General features: G+C 36.5%; 1 protein-coding gene across 1 annotated transcript in view; it reads left to right on the forward strand.

The window, feature by feature from the left end:
• Positions 1-9,897: 9,897 nt before the first annotated feature.
• Positions 9,898-21,098, forward strand: part of LOC149792336 (arginine kinase-like) — a 59,966-nt gene continuing 48,765 nt past the window's right edge. The window contains exon 1 of the mRNA XM_089970909.1: positions 9,898-10,146. Coding sequence (XP_089827035.1) covers positions 9,999-10,146 — 148 coding nt within the window. The 5' untranslated portion in view covers positions 9,898-9,998. The remainder of the gene's footprint in view (positions 10,147-21,098) is intronic.

Below are 21,098 nucleotides of genomic sequence, written 5' to 3' on the forward strand. Positions count from 1 at the left end.
TTATTACTCTGCTACAAAAGTTAGTTTCGGTGCTAACGACGTCTTGTTTACAGGCAGTGGAAGGACAAATGCTGCTAGTGCTGTTGGTATTGCTGATTAAAAAGACATTATGTTTAAATGTTTGTTAAATAACAAAGGCAAATTTCATTTGTACAATATAGTCAGTTACTTGCAAAAAAAACCTCTTCATCGGTATGCAATTGTTCATCGCAAATCACGTGATAGCAACTGTATTGTCATCAAGTTCGATCTTGCGCATCGTTGAATAGTCATTAAATCTTCTAGAATGTTACTTCATATGAATTTATCATACCCAGACATATGTTTATCGTACATAAATTCCCATCCAAATCAGCAGTTTAATACCACTAAGCTTGACTAATTCATCAGCTGAATCTACAAAATACGACGGCAGCCAAGACGGTCGACAAAAGATTGCCTAAATGACCGGTTCCACACACTTAATTTGTCATAGTTAATCTTTTCTGCAATTATATTTCACTTGTTCGTTGTAAATGATGACCCTCTTTGATACAAGTATGAGTATGTTTTTTGAACTTTTAATATTGTGTTCATTTTTATTCTAGTTAATGTATTGTCAGTGTTGTCAGCGTTCACTGGTACTTGTATAACCTTCGCCCATGTATAGAAACCGTGATTACGACTCAAAGGACTTTGATGTTTGACGGACAGGAAATAATACAAAATGTTTATAAATTCGCTACTGATAGAGTCGAAACGGACAAGTTTGTGTCACCGGTTGTAGAATGTTTGTTTGGCACAATCAGACCTTTCTCGACGCCCTCAACAAGCAGTGATTGGTCAGAAATAATTCATATGACTATTTTTTCGAAGAGTATAAATAGGAGCGAAATTTGAATGTCATCAGATAGCTATTTCCAGATCACCACCATATTACTGTACTAACAAAATCACATTAGGCTAACAGATAGATACAACAACAAAAATAAGAAAAGTCAATGAATTTTTATTTCTTTGTTATCAAAATAGACTGAAATGACATTTTGTAGTACAATAATCTCAATCAATCCAATTCAATAAAGTTCGATTCACTCTAATTGATTCAGGATTAAGGCAAAATTAATATCATGCCATCTTAAATGAAATCAGCTATCTCCTGTCACACTAAGAATTTAAGGTTTGTTTGCAAAATATTTACACTCTGTGATTTCTTGGTGAATGATAACAGATTAGGGTTGTGACGGTCAGCATATAATAGTTTTTGTGTATCATAATATATTACACATAATCATATATATATATATATATATATATATATATATATATATATATATATATATATATATATATATATATATATATATATATATATGTTCTAATTTTCCATTACTTAACTTTTTATCGCAATTTCGTGCAGTCAAAAACAAAAACGATTCTGAATTGAAGCCGGCCCGCAGAATTATTTTAGGGGGGTGGGGTTGGGGCAAATATGTAGCAGTTAGCTATTAAGTGATACGGATGTAGGCGAAAACATGTTTAGAGTTAAAATGGGGGGGGGGGCACCCCATGCCTTATTTCTGGGCGCCCATGATTGAAGCATTTCTTTAAACTATTATTACAGTTATATAACATAGTACACGCTATCCATTGCGGTATGTTAAACGGTAATACGAGCCTGGTCTCTAACGGGTATTTAACACTGGACAACAACGGTTTTCCGGGGGTTGGGGTTGGGGTTGGTAATTGATGTACAAGATGGCCGCTATCGCTTAACAGGCTCGAAGCAGCTGTTCCGTTTGTTTGTGCTGTTTTCATGATATTTGTGCTTGTTGCCTGTCTTCGTTTATGTTATTGTGTTCATTATGTATTGGCTGTTCAGTTTGTATGTGTGTCTTTATCTCCTTGTTTTGGAAACGAGAACAATTAACTTTTTCTCAGTTGTCTTGCTCCACTGCTACAACTTCGTTTGTTTTTGAACAAACCGCCATCACTTGATACTCGCCAGTCAAACCGTTTATGCTATGATGGACCCTCATTAAATGCTTTAGATGACCACTCTTTGGCTCTCCACACTACATTGTGCTCTAGACTAAACGAACTGAGACTACATTCATCATTACCTAAATGTAAACAGAAGCGAAAAAAGAAAAGTTGTTTCAAAGCTGGCCGGCGTAGAACAGGAAGAAGAATTCCAGTTATCTCCCTTATACCCTTTCCGGCTCAACAATTTAAAATTCTACCGTTAATTTAGATAACCTAATTCAAATTCCTATTAATTCGTCAACCTTTGTGTCAACTATCCAAGAGATACCTCTGCGCATTGCATTATTCAATGCCCAATCAGTAGGACCACCAGAAAAGCGCACAGAAATAGTTAATTTTATCAACGACCAGAATATCGACGTCTTTTTGCTGACAGAAACATGACTAAAAACATCAGGCGATGAGCGCAAGTGTGCGGATCTAACACCCACTGGTTACTCGGTCAAGTCGTTCCCCGGTAACTCTCGCGGAGGTGGAATTGCTGTCATCACAAAGAACTCCATGATCAAACGTCTTCACCGCATCACAACATTCAATTTCGACCACACATCGTTTGAACTAGTCCAAACCACACTCACGCTGGAGCAAAAGTCAGTCCATTTTATTCTGCCTGTACCACCCTCCTCCTAGTAGAAAAAAAAAACAAGCTGACTGAATCTCTCTTTTTGGAGCAGTTTCCGAATCTCCTGCAGCATGGAAATTCGATAGGTGGCAACCTGATTATTCTTGGAGATTTCAACTTTCACTTTGACTGTCCCGGAAAACCAAACACATAAAAAACTCATAGATTCCATTAATGATTTCAACCTCAAACAGTCAGTTAACCAACCCACCCATAAACATGGGCACCTTTTAGACTGGATTCTTCATAGACCTGATGATAACATTCTACGGTCCTCCCTGGTATTCCATGAACTTGCATCAGATCACCTATGCATTATATGTCATCTTGACGTATCAGTCCCTAACCCTCTACCTTTATCTGCTACTAAGAGAAACCTCCGTATGATAAATAAAACCAAACTAATACATGAGATCCAAGCAAACCTAACAACTTGCTTACCTCCTACACCAGAACAACACGATAACTGCCTGCGTTCATTGCTCGACAAACATGCCCCAGCTACCAAGTGCAGAGTATCAATTCAAACGTGTTCTCCGTGTTATAGCAGTGTTAGGGACCAGCTTCGCACTGCTAAAAGAGACCGCCGTAAAGATGAGAGGCTTTGGCTTTCCACCAGACTCACTATTCATAAGCAAATCTATGAAGCCGCTAAGAAGAATGTCACAAATATAATCCATGCAGCGAAATCAGCCCACTACACTACTAAGATCATGGAAAGTTCCAGCTGTAAAGAGCTCGTCGAGATTACTAACAAGCTAAGCTAATGTCAAGGAACAAATCTACACCACTTCCAACTACCTTCTCTCCAGTCGTCCTTCCGGACATGTTTGCAAATTTCTTCGGTGACAAAGTACAAACCATTAGAGATAAGCTTGACACCACAATTTCAATTGACTTCGTCGTCACCATACAGTTGGGATACAGAATTTGAGCGGCAACCATTAGCAGCATTTGAACCTGTCTCTATGGATTTCGTACGTACAATCCTGATAAAGAGTGCACCAAAGTGATCCAATTCCAACATCACTGCTGCTTGAGTGCTTAGATCCAGTATTGCCTTCACTAACTGATGTTATTAATACCTCTCTCTCATCAGGGGAATTCCCATCATTTTTCAAAACTGCCAGTGTAAAGCCTCTGCTGAAGAAACCAACACTAGACCATAACGAGTTAAAGAACTACCGCCCAGTTTCTAATATCACATTCATATAAAAAATCTTAGAAAAGATTGTTCTATCCCAGCTTGTATCTCATCTGAATTCAAACAGTCTTTTTAGCAATGTACAATCTGCATATCGCCCTTGCACAGTACTGAAACTGCTCTTCTAAAAGTAGTTAATGACATTTTCTCTGCTTTGGATATCGGAAAGTTTACAGTTCTCACCCTCCTTGATTTGTCTGCAGCATTTGACACAATAGACCATAATATACTACTTCACCGTCTCCAGCATGTATTTGGCATTCATGATACAGCCTTACTGTGGTTCAAGTCCCACTTGGTCAACAGGACACAAATTGTATCTGCAAATGGAATACACTCCAGCCCAGTTGATCTATGTTGTGGTGTTCCACAGGGGTCTGTTATTAGTCCTGTTCTCGTCATTCTGTACACTCAGTCGCTCTCAAGTGTTATAGATAATCATCCAGTGTCTGACCAATTGTACACTGATGACACCCAAATATACAAATCTAGCCACCCAATTGAAGTTGATGCTACCATCCAAGGTGTAGAGAGGTGCATTTCTGATGTGAAATCATGGATGACATGTAACAAGCTGCAGATGAATGATGATAAAACTGAAGCCATTCTGATCACAACACAAAGACTTTCTCATTCACATCCTTTACCTCAAACAATAAATATCAGCAACACCAACATTAAATTCATACAATCAGTACGAAACTTAGGTGTTACTCTGGACAGTACTCTCACATTGCACCAACATGTCATGAACATATGCAAGGCTGCATATCTTGAGCTGAGACGCATCAGCCCCATTAGCAAATATCTTTCAGTTGATGCCACTAAAACACTTGTGTGTTCATTAGTACTTTCAAGACTGAATTATTGTAACTCAATTCTGTCTGGTTCATCTCGGTATCTACTCCAGAAACTTCAAAAAGTTCAAAACACAGCTGCTCGGATCATACTTAGAGAACCACGATCAGAGCACACCTCCCCGCTAATCTGTACCCTGCACTGGCTATCCATTCGATCCAGAATCAAACACAAAATTTGTTCTCTGTGCTACGTTTCACTGACGGACTCCAGTCCGACATAACTATCCGACCTCACCCATGTGTAGACACCAGCAAGATACTTACGCTCCTCTTCTGACAATCGTATACTCATTATTCCCACTATGAAAACAAAGTCATATGGACAGCGTTCTTTAGCATACCAGGGCCCAGCAACGTGGAATGAATTGCCCACTGAACTTAGACACAAAGACACAGTTATCCCATTCAAGAATGCTCTCAAAACTCACTTATTTCGACTGCAAGAACAAACATAAAGCCTAATAATGTTTCCTACCTTAAATATTTTTCAGCATGTTTGTTATCTTTTCTAATTTCATGGTGTTTGTTTTTGTAATCATAGCATTATATATGTTTTTTATTTTATAGGTGTTGTCTAATGTTGTAAAGCGCTTAGAGCTTCTAAAGATTAGGCGCTATACAAAGTCCTCATTATTATTATTATTATTATTATTATTGTAACAGTGTATTATGATGAGTATATTTGGACTCTGACTGTGAACCCACGACTAGGGCCGGATCGGGAGGCGGCTATTCCGGGGTTTCAAGATCCCCTGGCTAACAAAAATAAAAAAAGAAAACGGACACACACACACACACACACACACACACACACACACACAGACACACATGTACAGTCACATGTCACTTGAAATTTGACCATCGTTTTATTCTTGCACACGTTTATTAGATATTATCCATGCTTTGAGAAAATGGACACATAGACATTTGTTTCGGTGCCCTTTCGAGGAAAGTCAGGGCCCTTTTGAAACTTTGGAACCCCTCCACCCCAACACTTGACCTGATCCTGCCCTGCACGGGGATTTCCAATATAAAGGGGCAATATCAATTAACATTAGGATCCATTACAGCAATGACACTTGGACAGACATGGGGAATTAACATTAGGTCTCCGTTTTTGTGTGATTCTGGGGAAATCCCATGTTTACAAAAAGGTCCACATGTTTAACACGATGGATTGGTTTGACCTGTAACCGAAATCATGAATATGAACACCGGATTACATGAACAATGGTAATTAACATTATCTGCCATGTTTATGGGATTCTGGCTATAGTGCGAAATTAACATAAGGCCGCCGTGTTTGAAATATATAGCTGATAAACGTATTGTCTAAAAAAATTATTCATATTCTTTTCTATTTGTTGTCAGTCAGTCTGGTTCAAAATTCTAAGAAGTTGGTTATCTTTTGGCGCATTAGCAAAAATTACTTAAACTTTGAGGTGAGCTAAAATTTCGTACAACGTTAGGTGATGAGTTTGTGCAAGTTTTGAAAACAGCAGTGAGTTAAATGGAGAGGGTGAATTTAACACGGAGAGAGAGAGAGAGAGAGAGAGAGAGAGAGATTTAACATGGAGTGGGTGTGGATCTGAGATACTGAGGGTGAGAATTTAATATGCAACATGTGGGTGTCTGTCTCCTTGTTGTCTGGATGTAATATAAGTGAGTAAGAGACAGATAGAGAGACAGAATGAGAGTTTAACATGGAGGAGTTGGGTGTCTGAGAGAGAGAGAGAGAGAGAGAGAAAGGTACATTATAAAATGTGTGTGTGTGTGGATCAATATTTATGTTCATATTACAAACAAAAAACAGGTTCCATTTTATGGTTAGATGTGACATTTGATCCAAATAAATCGCAATGAAATTTCCAAACACACCCCAAAAGTACTTTTCTGTAATGTTTTGCTTCAGTACATTTTCTGGTAGTATACCAAGGTGAAGTTATCCTAGAAAGAAAAAAAAAGTACACTCTTGAACTGAGAGTATTGCATTTCAGCGCAGTCGATTCAAAGGGAAGTAACCCATCGGACTTAGAATATTCCATCTTTGTAATGATTAGTACACTCCTTCGAAAATTTTAACATACTCACTTCCATTACATGGTTAAGCTGAGGCCGATGCCTCATATTGGTCCAATAGAAAAATGAAATGTCTTACAGAGGTTAACCTACCGTCGTGCTACCAATGCATTCATTAAAGTTTTGTTTTTTCTCCAAAAAATGAACCTCTTTCTCCATACTTTTGAGCAAATGACTTAACTCTGCCCACTGAAATTGTTTGAGCTATTGATTAACACTCGGCTAGTCTCTTCTAAATTTACAAAATAGCTACCTTTGGATTTTCCAAAGTGCACATGGCTAAACTCATCTTCTATTGTATGGTGATATTGTTACATTTCTATGATTTCTTAATATAAACGTCTCTTTCTGGTAGAAAGACGATGAAAGTGTTCTGACTCTACCTACACCCCTATTCTTGCTGTAGCGGTGGGGTTTAACTCCACCCAGAAAAATTAGAGTACGAGAGCCACTTTATTTTTCTAGTTTCGACAGTGATGAAATGCAAGGTTCTCGAATGCACTTATCACATGTACGATGAGCTCCACAAAGTTACCAAGGTTAACTTCAGTCTCTTAAGAACACTGAAAATTAAAGAAAGTGTCAAACCCACACTATGGTCCCTTTCTTTTTCTTGTCATCGTTCAATTCTTCTTTATGTTCATTGTCATACCTTTGAATATAACAAAACGACATTTTTAGGTGACAAAGTTCTGCGCAAGTTGCTGGGTCTGCTTGGCGGGAAATGTAACATTGTAACAGTATTTGTCTGTTACATCTAGACTGTGAATTTGGCACTAGGTTATACTGTTTGGTTTCATATATGGCATTCTGGTGAACCCAAAGAGGTCTCTCTTAATAAATCCACTCATCTTATATTCACCGCCATTTCTAAATGCTGCTTCTTTGTAACCAGCGCAAAACTTCGAATGACGGCTTGAATGAATGATGGGTTGATATACTGACTATGAAAAGAAAGGATGGATACATTAATGTTTACATAAAAGTGCATGGTAGAATCCTATATAATCAGCACGTTACCTATTACCAAAAATGCGAAGTACTTTCTTTGTTTCTTAGCGTCAGAATACCATTGTAAAACTATTTGAATAAAAATACTGTTTGCCAGGAACTTTTGTATACTACGACCGCGAATTCTAAATTTATTAAAGAACGTCTAATAATATTAGCGAACAACTGACACTAGATTGCAAAAAAAGATATATTATAAACTTGAATGAGTCTAAGATGAACAGTACCCAAAAATGAACTTCAAAAATAAATTTCAAGAAAATCAGTGGAGTGTGACATATGGGTCACTGAGTCCTCCTTTAAAACAAGAGTGTAGTCTTTATCAAGATTCACATCCTTTATAGGTGTCATTGTTCTAGGCATGAGAGTACATATATAGGACACAAATATATATATATATATATATATATATATATATATATATATATATATATATATATATATATATGCGATATATATATATATATATATATATATATATATATATATATATATATATATATATATATATATATACGAGAGAGAGAGAGAGAGAGAGCAAGAGAAGCATTTAATGCTCTAATGCATACATGTTCTAGAACTGTTGCATGAATCCTACGCATAGATAAGAAAGAAAGGAAGGAAATTTAAACGATTCCAAACAAGCTTTTAATTCACTGAATGTTACATTCCCTAGCAAATATATTATTTTGACTAGAAATTTTAAATAAGCTATAAACTGTCATTACACTGACCAGAAAGCGTACTTTAAACCTCATTAATTTTCTGGCCAATGAACTTTACGCGGAAATGTTCATTATAGTGTTGTCCTTACTCTCGCTATAAGCATTACTAATTAAACTGACACGTTAAATGAAGTGTTTCAGAGAAACTCTTCTGGGGAAAAAGTTTATATACGAATTACAAATTTCGCAACATATTTACATTCAAAGTCTTTAAATCTGACTGAATGATTCATGATTCTGCCAGACCGTGTAACACTGTGGCAACAATTCGTGCAATATCTCTCCAAATTGGAACACGAAGTCAAGAGGATATAATTTCCATCTATAACATTCTGCTTATTTCTGCTTCAAGCAAATTGCGTTACATTTATATTGTAATATTTTCAATCAGTGAAGTATTGTTGAACATTTTTAGTCTGTTTTGCGTTGTTTGTTTTTTTCCATTGTAATATTAGTGAGATATCGACTTTTATTTTAATTGAAAATTGAACAACTTCTTATAGCATTTTGTACTTTCACTTGCAATTTTTGTCGCAGTGTATCTTTTTTTCTCTGACGTTTTTACTTTCTTCTATAAAACACATTTAAATTTCATTTATCAGCACAATCTTTACATCGTGTGTAGCTCGTGTTTCGACGTTGCAATTGATCCATATACAAGGGATGCTTTAAAAAAAGTTCTGAATATTAGTGCACTACTCAAAAGTTCTTTCTTTCTGAGCAGCACGTTCAGCCACATCCTGGATGTGAGATCGTCTGCACTTCAGCCAATCTTTGATAACAGGATTCAGCCAAAATTCATCTGGAGCACATCAGGGTTGTATGGAAGCAGCAAAGTCTGGATTAAGTGTTCCTATAGGCGCTGTCATAATGGCGTAATTTGTAACGTTGTATTGCATTGTGTGGATGAAAACCATGGGTATTTAAAAAAAAAAAAAAAAAAAAACGAAAAATAAAACACAGTTTACCCCCACCACCACTAAATGACCGTTGTAAAAGAATGCCTCGGGGGATATTGTATTCACTAGTTATATTGTCTCCTATATTTCTATACACTAAGTGGTTGATGACGATGAAAATGAGAGAGAGAGAGAGAATTTTGTCTTATGCTTCCCAAATTAGCAAACCAGCATCATGACTAGCGAGCAACGGAAGTGTGACACAGTTTATAGTGAACTGTCCCTTTCATTTCTTTTGTTTAATTACGTCAATGAAAAGCAGTTTTTAAAAGAACTATGATCTACACAGCAGCAGATCGTATTTTGGCGCGCGCCAAGTCTCCATGGTATAAAAACAATACGTCACAGAGATGCGATATCAGCCAATCACTGATGCCAGATGGAAGTCGCGCGCTCATAGCAACGTTTCAACGCATTTTTAAATCAGTCTGCAGTTTTTACGTTGTTAGAGTTAGTTGTGTTTTTGTTTTTGTTTCTCCTTTGTTTTAATTATTTTGAAATATAGTTTGCACCATGTCGTTAGAAGAACTTTGGAACAAATTGAAAAACGCAACTGATTGCAAGTCTTTACTGAAAAAATATTTGACTCCAGAAGTTTACGAAAAGTTGAAGGGCAAGAAAACAAAATGTGGTGGAACGCTGAAGGAATGCATTCAGTCCGGTAAGATCCATTTTTATAGCTACAACTTTAACTTGTTTTATATTATTATATTTATTGTGATCAATTTTTAACACCTCGAACGTTAAAGAAAGATTGGTGTCTGGTAAACGTACAGTCATTTATTTTTCGTGTGAAGAAAATTAGTTCAGAATATTCACCCAGGAGTGCCATTGTAATGAAACGCATGTTGTGAGTTGCTTGCACCAGGAATTGGTGGTTTGGGTCAAAACAAGAAGTCCATTCATGCTTTGACAATATCGCATCACGCCAACAAGGTTTCTAATGGACCGACTATTGTCTGACTGTACCAAACCGTTTGTTTGTACCCCCTGATAAAAAGAGCAAGGGACTTAGTCAATTATTTCATTGATTTATAATTTTTAAAGTGACTGAGAATAGAGTGGCCCTTACCGACATCTCCTGTGCATTTTTATGCTTAACGGAAGTTCTCAATATAATATACGGACATGCTCGAGATCCATTTCCAGTTCATCGACAAGTCCATTTTCAGCAAAGGGGTGTGTGCACAACTACAAATGTACATACATAATTCGTCTGCTTCCGATATTAACGTCGAATCAAGCAAAGAAAAAGAATGACAACAACAAATTTGCCTTTCACGTGGATTTAACAAGCGGTTTAATTTCTATGTTCATGTGTGGAAAGGGATACAATTATAAAATCTTAATGTTATGTAATTTACGGAATTATCCGGCAGTTGCCGAACAGGATGAACTACGTCATTATGTCGTCTGATGGAAAAAAATTAATTTAGCCCATAGTGTACGCAATATGACGCCGTTTTGTTATGGAAAGCCTGTTAAGCATGAAAGGTGCAGGGGATGCCAGTATTTATGCCATTCTGGTTACAGTCTGTTAGAAATTATAAATCAATGATTCAGTTGACTTAGTTCTCTGCACTTTTTATCACATTAAACCTTTTCGTTATTGAAATCGGAAGGGGGATACAAACAAACGGGAATGTATTGTCAGACTTTTTATAGGCCTATTTAATTTGTCAATTTTTCAAGATGGCGAAAAGTAATTTCCGACCATGTTATTTTTTTCTTCTTATTTTGTCACAACTAAATTGATGATTGAATAAGGTTTTATATTCAAGAAATTAGAGGAAATGGGAAGCAAAAAATTCAAGCATTTAAGTGGCCGGAAATACATTTGCAAAGTGTTCCAGCTCCCCCTCCCCCCCCCCCCCCCCCATTGGACGGTTAAGATTACGATCTCGCCTTTGGATAAAATCACGTGTTCGACGCAGACCGTTCTGTCTCTAATTTGGCACGGGTATTCTTCACAGTGTTTAAGTTACAGTCGGTTGAATAGGCCTTTTAACATAATGTACAACTTAAAAACATTTTATCTCTAAATATTGTGCTTTATGAACTGCAGTCATGTTTTAAGGAATGTAATGTACTATTTCATCCATCTTTTTGTAACATAATAAGAAGGTTTAGACAGCACAGGCACTTGATTCGTGGAGAAACAATGATAACACAATCCTTGTTAATTGTTATTATTGGTTTCTCCATGAATCGAGTGTCTGTCAAAAAGTCTAAGGTTTCTACACTTGAATAATCATACTTTTGAAAAACTTTAAAAAAATGGCAAATGAGAATCAAGATATTTTTGTGCAAACAGTTGTTAGGTCCAGCAGTCATATACTGCTATGTCGGGTAATTCTGCGCAATGATACGTCATTTCTGTAAACATTGGATCACGTGTTATTTAGGTTAAAAAATCCATTTTGTATCAAGAAAGAACAATCATACTTTAATTAAGGAAAGTGATATTTATAACGTGTACAAAAATATCCCACATTTAGACTCTAAATGCACATAAAAATGTGATTTCTAAATGGTAATGTGAAGATCCACTCCATGACCTTCTTGAACCTGTAACCCAGAAAATTCGATTTAGTTTGCATCTTTTAGAATCATACAAATAAATACATTGTATAAAAGATGGAAATGTGTACCTTAAAACAAAACTATTTTAATCCAAGTTTCCAAATTTGCAAGAAGTTGTCCCACACATAAAAAAAATTGTCTGCTACCCAACGTGTCTAATTCCTGCTAAAACAAATTCTCAACATATTCACCGGCGTATAGTCTGTTTCTAAATTCTGTAATAATTTTTCCCCATGAATAAGATGTTGTAAACAAGTTACATCCTATTCAGGGGCCCCGAGTGGCCGAGTGGTCTAAAGCGCTCTTCGTTACGGATCACTGCCATCTCACCTCTGTCTGCGTGGGTTCGAGTCTCGGATTCGGCTAATGTGGATATGTGAGAAAGCTTGCCAGTAGCTTCTCGTGGGTCGGTGGTTCTTTCCAGGGTTTTCCTGGGTTCTTCCTCCACCATTAATACTGGCCGCCATGTATAGCCTATCGCGTGCTGAAAAATGGCGTTAAACCCTACAACAACAACAACAACATCCTATTCATTGTTGTTTCTCTTCCCCGTAGTAGCTTATTTTTCATAAAATGTTGAACTTTCCTAACATTTTTACAACATTGGTTTAGTTACCTTAATATCTCTTGCCATTTATTGGCATTTGTACGTTGAATTTTGTAAAACTAGCTATAAACCTGACCTAATTACTCGACTGAACTGCTGACAAAGTCCAAAGTAATACATTTCATTTCTATAGTATGATAGATAAATATTACATCTTTTCAAAGCTGTGCGTAGAATAGGCCGACATATCGTGAGTCAGGAAAACGGGGGTGGCATCCACTGTGTACAAAATTAATATTATGTTGAACAGAATATTCTGATGACAGTTGCATCTTTTCAAATGGTAAGCATTGATGTATTTTATTTTTGTCAATCACTTGAATTCAGTATGCGTTTTGCTTCAATATTGGAAACGAAAACCTTAGGTGCGCAGAAATGCCCAACAGCAGTGTATGTATTGCCTGATTTGAATCGTATTTGACAACAAAAAGTTAGTGTTACCACAATGCAGAACACAGACCTTTGATAATCTCATGTGGCGTACTTTAGGGTTGTATTTTAACATCTTTTATTTTCTTGCATCTGGTACCTATAGCACAAGTTCTGATTGTAAGATACAATTATTACAGTAGTCCCCCTCTTATAAGGCCACCCCTAATGCAGCCGGGAAGTGGCCTTTTTAGAGGAGGATGACAAATGCGAATAGTAAATACATATGAAAAAAGTCACAAGTACATTTAATTTTAAATATTAAATATTTTAATTAAAAAATTACATGCATGATGTGAAATAAACGTAAAACAAATTTTGTCATCATTTGCAAAAGAATGCTATGAATAACCATTGATACAGTTTTAACACTGTCTTTATAATTATGTTACAGTTCACACCACGTCACTTTGTTGGTAACAATCTAAAAAACAAACCAGTCTCATCACATTAAAAATATCCTTGCTGTCATATCCCCTGCATATATCGTTTAGTCTTTTGTTCCAGTCTTCGACAACTTCATTATTAACATCAGCTGATTTGCCGCTAATGACAGAACACTTGATACTGTGTCGCACTTGAAATCTGTGCAACCATCCGTTACTTGCGGCAAAGGCGTCATATCCCAGTTCAACTGAAAAAATGTTTGCTTTTTCTTGTCTTTCAAATCAGGATTCAAACGTCTCCTGGTTCAAACAATCTTCCTTTCTCCGTCCATTTCACCTTTCCACTTCTGCAGAATTGTTTCATTATCTTTCACGATATTGTTTATCTGAGTCTTCCCGACGTTAGTTTTCTGCAAGGATCCTTGACGCCCCGCCCCACCCACCCCCCGTCAGTTGAATTACTTTCACGTTCTCCTCTAAACTGAGAATTTTTATTTTCCTCGATGACATGTTGATCTTTTTGCAGTAAGTTATTCATGTTGCCAACTACAATGCTGATAAAACAATTTTGTATGCATCTAAACAAATTGCCGTGTGTTTTTAAAGGAAGTGATCTTGTCACATGATTCATTAGTCGCAGTCTGGTACCCTATTGTTTTTATACATTTCTTGAAACTAGATGAGAGAAGCCAAAACGGCTTCGATATGTACTATTAACATTACGCAGATTTGACCTCGCGGCCGCTAGGATTCGTAATTTTGACAATTATTGTCAGTAGTAATAGCCACTGATTACCAAAGTGAACAAGCTCAACATCTTACTAAGGGAAGCCATAAAGGCTATTAACCCTTTACCTCATACAAGCATCTTTAGACGCCTCTACTCCATTCGCATGGAAGCGCCTTTTGACGCCTCTGCAAGATTCGCATAGAAGCGCCTTTTGACGCCTGCTGTAAACATCAGCCATTTTGAGCTAGTTTTTGTAGCGCCACCTTCAGGGAAAACCCCCCTATTACATACTACATTCATTTCTGCGAATGACAATTACGTCAGATCACGTGGTCGCTATTCATGCACTGGTCGATATCTGCTATTTAAAGTAACTGGGTCGTAATATCCACTCTCCAAAATGGCAGCCGCGGATTTCATTCAGTACGTACGAAGTTTTCACGATTAGAATAACAACCACGAAAGATTCAATAAATTAGGTAAAGGCTCTGATATTAATGTAGGCAGCAATTAGTTTTTATAAATTATCAAATTCAGATGACTTAGTGAAATAGACGCACATGAAAACCTTGTAAATTTCGAGTATCGGAAATGGCAGCTACGGTTGGTCACGCGGCCTCACGGACATGACGGTGAACGAGTTCTCTCAAGATTTTGAAGCACATAAAAAAATTCTTCTGTGGAAAATAATTACACAGCTATAACAATCAGACATTACTCTTAAATTTGTCCACATATAATATATGTGTACCAAAAATGTAAAATGGTTAAAATTGTTGTTAAACGTAACATACACTAAATTGCTTAACAGTTCACAGGCAGGATTTCATTCAGTACTTACGAAATTTTCACGAGTAGAATCACAACCACGAAAGATTCAGTAACTAAGGTAAAGGCTCTGATATTTATGTAAGCAGCAATTAGTTTTTATTGATTATCAAATTCAGATGACTTAGTGATGTAGACGCAGACGAAAAACATGTAAATTTCGAGTATGGGAAATGGCAGCTACGGTCGGTCACGCGGCCTCACGGACATGACGGTGAACGAGTTCTCTCATGATTTTGAAGCACATAGAATATTCTTCCGTGAAAAATAAGTACACAGCTATAACAATCGGACTTTACTCTTCAATTTTTCCATATATAATAGATGTCTACCTAAAACGTAAAATGGTTAAAACTGCTGTTAAACGTTAACACCACTACATTGCTTAACAATTCACAGGCATGGCTATGCGGATGCGGTCTGCTAGGTAACAGGTGTTCTATTTATAGCGTGCTGCACTTTGTCACTATGCTCTATGAGGTAAAGGGTTAAACCATTTTCCTGCTGACTTGGGTATTGTACATCGATACTGCCACTTCTCAGCTGTTTCTACTGTTCGATAATTGTCAGAGTGACTAAACCGGACATCTTATGATAACACAGCAGTAAGGCTAATTGGTTTACATGTATGCACCCTTTTGTATGGATTAAAATTTGAGTCTTTCTCGGTTTTTATGGAATAAATTTGGCTTCCCGTGAGGCGTAAATGATATAATATTAACCTTAGTGGTAAATGTACTTTACTCAACACTTCTTTCAGAAACGAAAACCTGACATCGGGAAACAAAAATCAGATTACTTAACACACATTATGAATACAATACTTGTTCTGGATACATATTCAAATAAAATGCGGCCACTTGTGAGGGGTAAATTTTATGATTTTGCACTAATATGCTGGTCGCGTTAGCCGGGTGGCCTTTCGCGAGGGGTACTTTTGAACACAAACTCGTCGGTGCCAACGGATTCTGGCCGTAAGGAGCGGGTGGCCGCTGGTCAGGAGGGCCGTTCAAGAGGGGGACTACTGTACATTTTTTTCTTCTAAAAACCTTTGTACTAGTATCCTGCAGTCTTTCAGTCATTGGCAACAGATTTGCATTACATTTGGATACACACCTGGCTTAAAGTGAGAAGTTAAAAAAAAGACCACAATTCAGAAAAATCTGTAACCTGCCAGCAGTCAATTCTCAAAAATGTGCTAAGGATACAGCAAACAAATGTAATAAATTTAATTGACTGCTGATTATGAAATTATACGATTGTCATATATGTTCTTAATTTCTTAAAAATTATTATACATCTTCACATCAGGTTCAGTTTCACTTCAAACTGCATGACATGCCAACAGTACAAATCTGATGGGGTGAAAAATGTGATCAGTGTTGATAAATAAACATTTCTGATTATAAGCAGAACTTCTAATTACTATTGCACAAGTATTTGCAGGTAAAAAGTATAAATAGTTTAGACCTTGAACAAGATGAAGGATCAGACATCAGGTTGTAAGTGTGGGAATGCTAACAAGATGACAGAGCAAAACAAATAAAACTGAATCATGATATGATTTAAATAAAGAAAATGCCTATCTTAACTTATCCAAAGATTTGTAACCATCTCTATTTTGTCAGTAGTAGTAGATTTAATTTTGCTACACCATGCTAATAGCATAGCTTTCTTTTTGTAACACCATCCAAGATTGGAACCTAATTATCCAGTTTTATAAAGAATATTTGAAACATAGATCATTTAAATCAGGTATTCACTATTACCATTTAAATCAAAGCAGATCAAGGGAACAAAGTTAACACATTAACTCCTAGCGACGACTTTACGGGGCAGGAGGTAGTAGCCTATTGCCGAGCTCTGTAGCGTCATGGTCATGCATGATACACTAAAGTGGGTTGTATTATAGAAAGGTGGACAGATGTAGCTCTACAATGATACCAATAATCTGGAATATCTAGTTGCACTACAAAATACAGATAGAAAAATCTCCTTTTTTGGACCTGACTTTTTTTAACCCAAAATTTGCTCATGATCGGAATCCGATTTTATGTCCAGATGTTATATTTTTTGGTCTCAGATCTAAGGCAAACCAGTATGAACCGCAAACAGACAGATGAACCTTTGCAAAAAGTAGGATAAGATGGGCATTTAGAATAAAGAGTGGTCTCCATACAAAAATAATGGCTCCATTTAGCAAAAACTTTTACCCTTCTGCTCATGCGCGAGTCAAATAGCCAACGAAAAACGATGTTTCTAACACAGCTAGGCAGTATGTTATTGAAAGATGACCGGGGATTTGGTGTTTTCGAGTTTATTCAGAAATAGCTTTCAAAATGTGTTTCCTGCTCGATTTTGAGGCAAAAATGACAAAAAGCTCCAGGGGTTAATATGTTAAGTGATATTTTTACTAGGATTTTAGTAATATTTTTCTTATGAAATTGGATTTCAAGTTTTATAGTAGATAGTTATTTCCTATTTTGGTCAAATATAAAAGTTTTACTTGGCAGCACTACACATACTCTGCCTCAATATCCTGATCCTTCAGAATACAAGTTTTGAAGAAAGTTCAAATAACTAGATCGTCCTTCGTTGATAATGATCAACATATTTTCTTATTCCTTTTATTTCAGTCTATCCTTTTTTCTTCTTGTTCAAATATTAATTTAAACCTGACAGGGTGGAATAGTGTATATTCTTTATGAATGTGCATGTGTGGTTTAAACTTAAGAAAGAATGGTTGCAATCCAATCCATCAATTTGCAACATGAAACTGTACAATAAAATTAATTTTTTAAAAACCACACTTGCATTGCAGGGTACAACCAATCGTACAAAATTCTTAGGCATATTCTGCCTGGATATTAGGTAGATTAAGGGTATATTTTGCTTAAAATGCCCAAATTTCAGGCGGGCTTTACGTGGACTGAGAATATGGCACAGGTGACACTCTGAATCTTATAGTTAACTCATTAACACATTAACCCCTGAGCCAAACAGCTAGGCAGTCCCCTGAAGCATACTTGCAGAGATCACCTAGGGCAGTATTAGCCTTTCCAGTGCCTGTATCCCTGAGACTAGCTGACAGCAATTGGATTGCAGATTTTTACAGAGGGGGCTACTTGCAATAAAATTGTTATTATTTTATTTGTATTCATTTAATTCAGCTGAAATTTGGCATGGCAGTTCTCAATAAACTCACCTACATAATGGTATAAATTTCATGCTACATGCAGAAATAAAACTAATGCATGATGGTGAAAACAAATGATGTACTTGCCAATTTGCTTCTCTTGCCGTGAATAATCCATAAAATCCATTATGAATTCACAAAGAATTATTAACACCATCAACACATGAAACAATTATATTTTATGTAAACAAAAATTCCACTTGTCGTCTCTTGTAAACTAAACATCCTAGGAATACTGTACACAAATGGGCATATTTTACTTGCGCTTTACTTACCTTTCTTCCTAAGAACTCTCACTGAAATTTTTAAAACTAATAAAACACTTAACAAACCTTGAACTATGAACACTCATGTTAACAACGTATATTTCCCAAACATTTATTTAACGATTATTCAAAAGAAAAAGAAGCTCCACGAAATCAAATGCATTTGCATCAGGGTCTAAATCTGTTGCTGGTCCTTGGTATAGCCTCTTGTCAATGTGTTTTATCATTTACGATCATCCTCAGGTCTACTTTCTTTTTCTTCTTCTTCTTCAACATTCTCATTTTCGTCACTACTGCTCTTATTTTCATTAGCTTTTTCGATGTCACTATCAATCTCGTCTGATTAAAATCCAAAAAATTCTCCATCAGAATCCGTCAAGTAAAAGTCTGCTCCTAGAGGCTGTTTCTCATCAATTTGCATCAATTTAAAATCGAAATATTTTCACTAAATCAACTGATATCGAAGTGAAAAAAATTTCCCGCTGTTCAGCAATGTGCGCTCTGTCTATGTAAGCTAAAATTTGATTGGTTAAACTGCCTGCATTAGTAGGAAATGGCTTTAAATAAACCAATGGTTTGCGCCGAGTTAACTCGTCATGCGGGAGAAAGGCCTTGCTAAATACTGCCTCTTAAACTCGGCGCTCGGGAGACAAGCTATGCAAACTCTGCCACTTAACGAGGTTCGCGGGAGATCAGGGGTGTAAAGTACAACGAGTATACTCGTCGCCAGGGGTTAATGTGTTAACCTCTGGAGCTTTTGTCATTTTTGCCTGAAATGTGAGTAGGAAACACATTTTGGGGACTATTTTTTAATACATCAACTTCCAAGAGATTTCCCATTAACCTAGTACTTATTTGTGTTACATGCATCATTTTTCATTGGATATTTTGCTCGCACATGAGCACAAGGGTAAAAGTTGGAGTTCATTTATTATTTTTTTTGGTCTTGCTTAACCCTTTACCTCATATGCAAGCGTCTTTGGATGCCTCTACTCCATTGGCATGGAAGCGCCTTTTGATGCCTGCTGTAAACATCAGCCATTTTAAACCGGTTTTCGTAGCACTTCCTTCAGGGAAAACAACCTATTAGATACTACATTCATTTCTGCGACTGACAATTACGTCATATCACGTGGTCACTGTTTTTGCACTGGTCGATATCTGCTATTTAAAGTAACTGGGTCGTAATCTCCACTGTACAAAATGGCGGTCGCGGATTTCATTCAGTACTTACAGAGTTTTCACGATTAGAATCACAACTATGAAAGATTCAATAACTTAGGTAAAGGCTCTGATATTGATGTAAGCAGCAATTAGTTTTTATAAATTATCAAATCTAGATGACTTAGTCATGTAAACACAGACGAAAAACATGTAAATTTCGAGTATAATAATAATAATAATGACCTTATTTAAAGAGGGTAACACAATTAGCTAAAAAAAACTAATCTACCTTCAGGCCCTCATACAATGGAATTTATTTTAGCTGCATCTCTGAAGCCACTGGATATATTGGGTTTGGAAGCAGGAAATACAGTGGGCATTTCTAGTCTCAACTGGAATACTATTCAAGAGCAGAGTTCCATAGTATTGGAAACTTTTTTTAAATAACTTCTTATTTGGTTTGGGAATTTTATACTGTTTGGTAGACATGGATCGCAGGTGGGGAGTATTACCAGGTTGCCTATACTGGAATAGTGATTGTAAATATTCAAGAGCACTATTATGAGATATCCTGTACATTAATTTGGCTTTTCTCAAACAGATTCGGTCTTTAATAGGTAATATTTTTAACCTACCAGCTAAATTGTCCTTGCTTTCTTTCTGGAGTGATATTAGCCCAAATGCTCTTTTATGAAGATGTGCCATCTTTGCTATGTTTTTATCATTTGAATTACCCCATACTGTACTACAGTTGTCCAAATAGGGTTGTATGTAACTGTTATAAAATAGTTTTCTTTGCCTTTCACGGAGAAAATGTCTTACCCTACTGAGAAGCCATAAACTTGAATTGGCTTCTTTTTACTGATATGTTCAGTCCATGATAGGTTATTATCTACCAGAACACCAAGTAGTCTATCATGACAGACCATTTGCAAATTTGTATCCTTCTATGTCAGACATAGTTCACCACTATCAAGATTTGTCCTTCTTTGCCATGTTGAGATAAGTAATATTGTAGTTTTACCAGTATTGACCACCATGCAATTGCATGTGCACCAGTTTTCCAGTTTGTTTAGGGCATTCTGTAAAGAAATTTCGAGTTCATGCTTTGTGTTTTGGATGTTTGACAATGTTGTGTCATCTGCATAGAGATCTGTAGATCATATTGAGTCTCTTAGTAACAGTGGTAGGTCATTAATAAATAGAATGAATAGTAATGGACCTAGAATTGAGCCTTGTGGTACTCCATATCTAATTGTTTCAGGTTCAGACAGAACATTATTTATGTAAACATGTGTTCTCTCACTTAAGTAATAAGTAAACCATCTAATTGTTCTTTCATCACACTGGTAGATTTTCAGTTTCTTAAAAAGGATTTCATGATCCACCATGTAAGAAGCTTTCCTGAAATCTACAAATACAGA

The sequence above is a fragment of the Sinohyriopsis cumingii genome, chromosome 9 (genome assembly GCF_028554795.1).
Source record: "Sinohyriopsis cumingii isolate HCF-2022 chromosome 9, ASM2855479v2, whole genome shotgun sequence".
NCBI lineage: Eukaryota > Metazoa > Mollusca > Bivalvia > Unionida > Unionidae > Sinohyriopsis > Sinohyriopsis cumingii.